Consider the following 6,078-nt stretch of genomic DNA (forward strand, 5'->3'; position numbering starts at 1 on the left):
ATTAAAGGGGTGCGTAGTTTGATTTTATGCAAAAATAAATTAAATCCAACTCAAAATAAAATATACAATTTTGTTACTTTAACTTAATATATCTATCAACAAGTTTTTGACCAGAGTAGAATTAGCCTTGTATGTTTTATCCCTTTAAATTGTTTTTTATCAATGACTAAATAAAATTTTGAGTTTAAAATTTATGAATAAAAAATATAATTGAAAGAAAAGATTCTATTGAAAGAGATTAGTTAATTTTTTTTTCTTACAAAAATCAGTTGTTAACAACATCGATACATAATTCACATGCATCGGTAACATGATTTGAAAAAAAATGAACTTCATCAATTTTTTATAATCAATCTGTCCTGACAATTACAGGAATAAATGTATATTAACGTAATGATGCTGGGAATACAATCTTATAAAAATTTAAGTAATTAAAAATGCACTAGCAGTATAAATGCTTTTATAATGTGATTATATAAAATAGTTGACTTTTAATAATTATTTTTAAATTGTTTAATTTTTCTCTCAATAATATTAATATATCAAAATGAAATTTTACTTATAATCTATCCAAACAACAGTTCGTTTTTCAAATTATTAATTGGATAAATTTTATTACGTATGCATATTGTATAGTAATATTTTTTTTAAAAAAAAGTTTCAAGCTATTAATTGATTTATAAAAAAGACAAATTAATATATATAATTGATGTTAGCATGGATGGTTGTTGTTTATTATTTTTTTATTTGAGGTTTTCATTCAATAATAATTACCAGACATGTTATTAATAGATGAATATACTTGCACAAATCCATTTCACACATCCATCACATCTTAAGGTACAATTCAATGCTCCTAAAAAAAGGGCACAATTCAATATACATCATACCTTCGCAAGTTGCAAACAAAGGGAGTTGCTTTTTTTTTTTTTTTTTAAATGACAAAAGGAATTAGTTAATGGGTTACTTATAAAAATATATTATTTTAATGTATCACATTCACCTATGATGTTGAGTTAAGAGAAATATTTATATAAGTAATTATTATTTTTGAGTTGGTTAATTTTATATTAAATATAACAAAAATATTTTCTGAGTTAATTAAGGAACTTGTTAACAGAAAAAAAAACAAATAAAAAATTGTTTTCTTGTTTGATTGGATTTTAAATTAATTTTTAAAATTAATTCAAACCAAAAATATATGTGTAAAAAATTTTATTTATAAATTTATAATATCACTCATATAAGTTTATATTTTTTATATATTTTTTATAAACTATCACATAACTTATATTTATTTATGAAAAATATATTTAATATAAAAAATCCTTAGTAACTATTCAATTATATATATATATATATATATATATATATATATATATATATATAATTATTAGTTAATTCTAAAAAAATATTTTTAACGTATATATTTAAACAACTAAACCTCTATTAATTATTTATACACTAGATATTTGATATTTTAAATGATTATTATATGAATTATTTTAAATTAATAAATTTATCATCCATTATAAATTTTGATTGAATAACTATCTAAAAATTTGCTTATATTATGTATAACATTTTTTCTTAAAAAGAAAAGGGATACATACGTTTGTTTTTTAAATACTACTAATAATAATGGTGTTAAAAAAATTACTACTAATTACCCAATTGAGTGTACACATGTTCTAGATAATTTTATTTTTCATCAGTTTATTTTTTTATAACAACTGTGGCATTACGTTATAGTTAATTACTTTCTTTTCTTACTTTTTTTTTTTTTAAACTCCAAATCTTTCTTCTTTCTTTTATTTTATTTTTATTTAAAATATAGTTTCACCTAGTAATAATAACATTGGCCAATAACAGGGTCTGTGTAGTAGTGAGTGATAAGCACGTGAAGAAGGACAGCGCTAGCGAGAAACAAACCAACCCTGAAATCCAAATCCGAATCCAACCCTCTCCAACGTCACTCTCACCCTCTCTCTGTTTTCTGTCTCTTCTTTCTTTTATCACACAACAACATACACACGCCCTCTTCTTCTTCCTTGCATGGACTAACTCAGAGACTAAACCATACCAAAAAAAACAACATGTGTTCCGCAGAGAAGGACGGGATCATGCTCTTCGGCGTGCGCCTCTCCGTCGTGGATAACCACCCCACCTCCTTCAGAAAGAGCGCTAGCATGACCAACCTTTCTCAGTACGAGTCTCCACCACCGCACGATCCCAACGCAGGGTATGCCTCAGACGACGTCGTTCACCCCTCCCGTCACACCCGCGAACGCAAGCGAGGTATGAACCGTATATTACTAATTAACTGATTAATTAATTGATTAAATTTTTTGTTAAGGTGTTGATAATGGTTACGAATAAATTAGGGGTTCCGTGGACGGAGGAAGAGCACAGGTTGTTCCTGCTGGGATTACAGAACATCGGTAAAGGAGATTGGAGAGGGATTTCTAGAAACTTCGTGAAGACTCGTACGCCTACACAGGTTGCTAGTCATGCTCAGAAGTACTTCCTCCGCCGTCACACCCAGAACCGCCGCCGCCGGAGATCTAGTCTCTTTGATATCACCACCGACTCGGTAACTTCCAGTACTATCCTCGTTACTTTTTATTATGTTTTTAAGGATATTGATTAGCAAAATCATTAAAGATAAAGAGATAAATAAAGCTACAATTAATAAAAGAAAAATTCTTTAAAAATTGGACAATTAAATTAAAAAGGAAGGAACATAAGGAGTGATATCTTAATAACAATTTTATTTCACGGATCTAATTTTAATTTAATTTAATTTTTATTAATTCTGATTTATTTTATGTGTGTGTGTGTGTTGAAATGAAGGTGATGGAACCGTGGCCGGAGAAGGAAGAGGAACAAGTGGTGTTGCCGTCAGCTAGGTCGAAACCGGTTCTGCCGGTGCCTCCGTCGTCGAAGATGGCTGAGTTGGACTTGAGTGGGAAGTCGCTGTCGCTGAAGCTTCCGGTATCCAAGCCACCTATTTCTAAAGAGAATTTTGGCGGGATACCATTATCGGTGTTGCTTGAAGGTTAATTAAATGCGGTCTTGATTGAATTTTTGCATGTAAAATTGGAAATATACTAGTATTATTGAAGAGTTGGAATTTAGAAGAGGGTTAGAGAATTATTAATTATTGAAATGTATGTGTATATTTTTCTTTGATGAGTTTTCTCTTCTTTTTTTTTAATGAGTAAATGTATGTGTATATGAATATGATTATGATTGCTGCCACAAAAATGAGTAGGTTGTAGGTAATTAGGCAATTTAATTTTAATTGCTTGTTTTGGAGTATGATGTGTGCGGCGGGTAAGAGAGGGAGGATGAGTTGTCATATTCGTTGGGTGTTGTAATTTGTCTGTCTTTGAGGTGAGGTGGGACTGTGAAACGATAAGGCATAGGGTGCTTGGTCTATGCCATTGGTCTACTAATTGCCACTTGATTGGTATTTGGTAAACTAGAAGAGAAAAAACTTAAATCGGAAAAAATTAAAAGAAATGTCAGATATGTTCTGCTGGCCTTCACCGGTAATTATATGGCCAAAATGTTTTTTGAACACCAAATTTTGGATGAATAATAATTTGAATAACCTTTATTGGTAGGCTATGGTGAACCATTATCAGGGTTCTGTCTAATATTTTTGTGGTCTTAGGCGAATTTTATCATTAAGTTTTATTTGAATATAGTTTATTAATTTTTGGATTTTAAATTTATTAATTCAACTTTAATATTTAAATCATTTCAACCTCTGACTTTATGATAATTAATCATTATCTTGCAACATAGTTAATCTCAACTTGAATCTAAAAGTTTATGTCATGTTTGGGATGGTTTTTGAGTTTTGAAAATTTTAAAAATAATAATCAGTTTTTAGTTTTAAAAAATTAAAAAACAAGTTTTTAAAATGTTAGGTTAGTTTTAGTTTTTTTTTATCAATTTGATTCCTAAATTATTTAAAACATGACAACTTGGTTCTCAAATTTTTAAATGTTGTTCTCTAATTTTTTAAAATGTTTCAAATTAGGTTATTTTTTATAAACTGACGTTGACATTGTTAGGATGGAAATTCTCACAGTTTCCTTTATAAACAGTGACACAGCTTGACACTTGAGCAAAGGCCAAGTCATGGCTAAATGGCACACAGGTTCATGTTGAGCATGACAGACAAAAAAAATTGATTTTAGTAGAGCTAAAATTGGTTTGTTGCTTATCATTTAGGGTCTTTCTCATTGCAAGGTTGATTCCATTTATCCTCATAGTTCTTCCTGGGGTTCTAAAGGTTGATATAATTTTTTGAATAAACTTATCAAGAACAAAGTGAAAATAAGCAGGCTACTAAACAATATGCAACAAAAAAAAAATATGCAAATGCTTGTTCAAAATTATTGATGCTTTAATTGATTTATTCTTGTGAATATAACTTGTCCTATAAGTGAAATTAAGCCTTATTAATATTATTGAAGTGAAAAACCATGTTAGTTGCGGGAAAACATAAAAAAGAAAAAGTTGAATCGTGTTTTCAAAACTTTTTTCACAAATCTTTTCGTCAACACAATATCATCTTTTTTGAAAGATGATGTTTATATAAACACAAAGAAAGAGAAAACTTATCTCTTGTTATCTATATAGCAGTGCAAATAGACTCAATATTAAGTTCAGGAAGATGAACACCAAACGGAAGTTGCAGAACAGTGTAAACCAATTCTCAAGAACCAGAAGAGGAAGAAAAAAAAATTACAAGGGTAGAGTGGAACAGAGGAAGTAACTGTTATTTTATCAGTCTGGATAAAATACAATAAAATAGAACAGATAATAGTTTTTGTGAACCATAATTTCCTGACCCCTAAATGCTGTAAAGAAAAAAGCATAGTTTGCAACCATAAAAGGACAAACATGCAAAGCCTTGGCCACTAGATCAGAGTGTGGGTCGAAAACAAAAGATACTCTTTCACCCCATGGTGCATTTGTCACCTGAAAACAAATCAGCAGTACTATCAGCACAGAACAAAAAAAGGTGCAAAACATTGTATCTGATAGTAAGACAACAAGACACTTGCACAAAGGTTTCAGCTTAGAATTGGAAAAAGACATGAACACTCTTCATTTATCAAAATATTTGAAGTTCAAAATACATATCCACCCCAACCTCCCAATGAAAAAAAAATATTTCTGATTCAACAAAGAGAATCCTAGAAAGCAATGGAAGCTGCTAAAATGCTATCAATTACTTAATGTCAAACAGAAGAACACATAAACTATAGGCCTAATTCTAACTGGTTTGAGCAAGTTGAATGGAGTTGGTGGTGAGAAAAGATTACTCACTAATGACTTTAGTCAGGAATGAAGCAAAAACTAGAAAAGTCACAGAACTAAGAAAAGAGAGCATCTTTGTCACAAACCTCAGCAATGCACTTCTTCAACCGTTTAGTAGAGCCTTTAATGATATAACTGAAATAGAATAAGTTTGAAGTGGAAGGGAAATTTTTGCCCTCACTCTGATGCATGAAGGGTACCAGAAAGAATCCTCAAATTTAATCAGGGAACTGGAGGCACAAGCCACAAACCTGGAGCAGGAATTAGAATCACTGCAAAATCAGAAGAGAGATATGGAAGAGCAAATTAATAGCAGCACAACTAAAGCAAGGGAACTAGGAGAGCTCAATTCAGGACTACAAAACTGTTGTAACAATAGTTTATGGCAAACCAAAAAAATTACTGACTGAGTCGCGGACAATGTCGCTTTCTTTAAGACGTTTCGTGGCACTGTCAAAAATTGTGCAAGCAGACTATCAACCACGAAGTCCCCAGAATAAAACAGCACAGATCACTGTATAAGATTCCCATTGCATTGAGGGAACCTTTCTAGAATTACACCCTCTTGTATGACTTGAAAAGTCACTCTAAAGTCACCCAAAAATATGACTTAAAAAGTCACTCTTATAGCCAACCGAAATTATAGAGCGACAGAAAGAAAGAGGGAGAAGTTTGCCGGAAATGCATCGGCTGAAAAATGGGAGGGAGAAAGAAAAGTTGAGGAAATGCTTCTCAACT

General features: G+C 30.6%; 1 protein-coding gene across 1 annotated transcript; it reads left to right on the forward strand.

Moving 5' to 3' along the window:
- Positions 1-1,893: 1,893 nt before the first annotated feature.
- Positions 1,894-3,243, forward strand: LOC114423220 (transcription factor MYB1R1-like). The gene is made up of 3 exons (XM_028389892.1): positions 1,894-2,298; positions 2,385-2,593; positions 2,854-3,243. The coding sequence occupies exons 1-3, from the start codon at positions 2,097-2,099 to the stop codon at positions 3,061-3,063; spliced, it is 621 nt and encodes a 206-aa protein (XP_028245693.1). The 5' UTR covers positions 1,894-2,096; the 3' UTR covers positions 3,064-3,243.
- The last annotated feature ends 2,835 nt before the right edge of the window (positions 3,244-6,078 follow it).

The sequence above is a fragment of the Glycine soja genome, chromosome 8, assembly GCF_004193775.1.
Source record: "Glycine soja cultivar W05 chromosome 8, ASM419377v2, whole genome shotgun sequence".
In the NCBI taxonomy this organism is placed as follows: Eukaryota; Viridiplantae; Streptophyta; class Magnoliopsida; order Fabales; family Fabaceae; genus Glycine; species Glycine soja.

Bases quoted from the DNA above. Each gene is read 5' to 3' on its own strand.
- LOC114423220 (XM_028389892.1), top strand. From the start codon at position 2,097: ATGTGTTCCGCAGAGAAGGACGGGATCATGCTCTTCGGCGTGCGCCTC. The intron at 2,299-2,384 runs GTATGAACCGTA...CGAATAAATTAG, and splicing joins CACCCGCGAACGCAAGCGAG to GGGTTCCGTGGACGGAGGAA. The intron at 2,594-2,853 runs GTAACTTCCAGT...GTTGAAATGAAG, and splicing joins TTGATATCACCACCGACTCG to GTGATGGAACCGTGGCCGGA.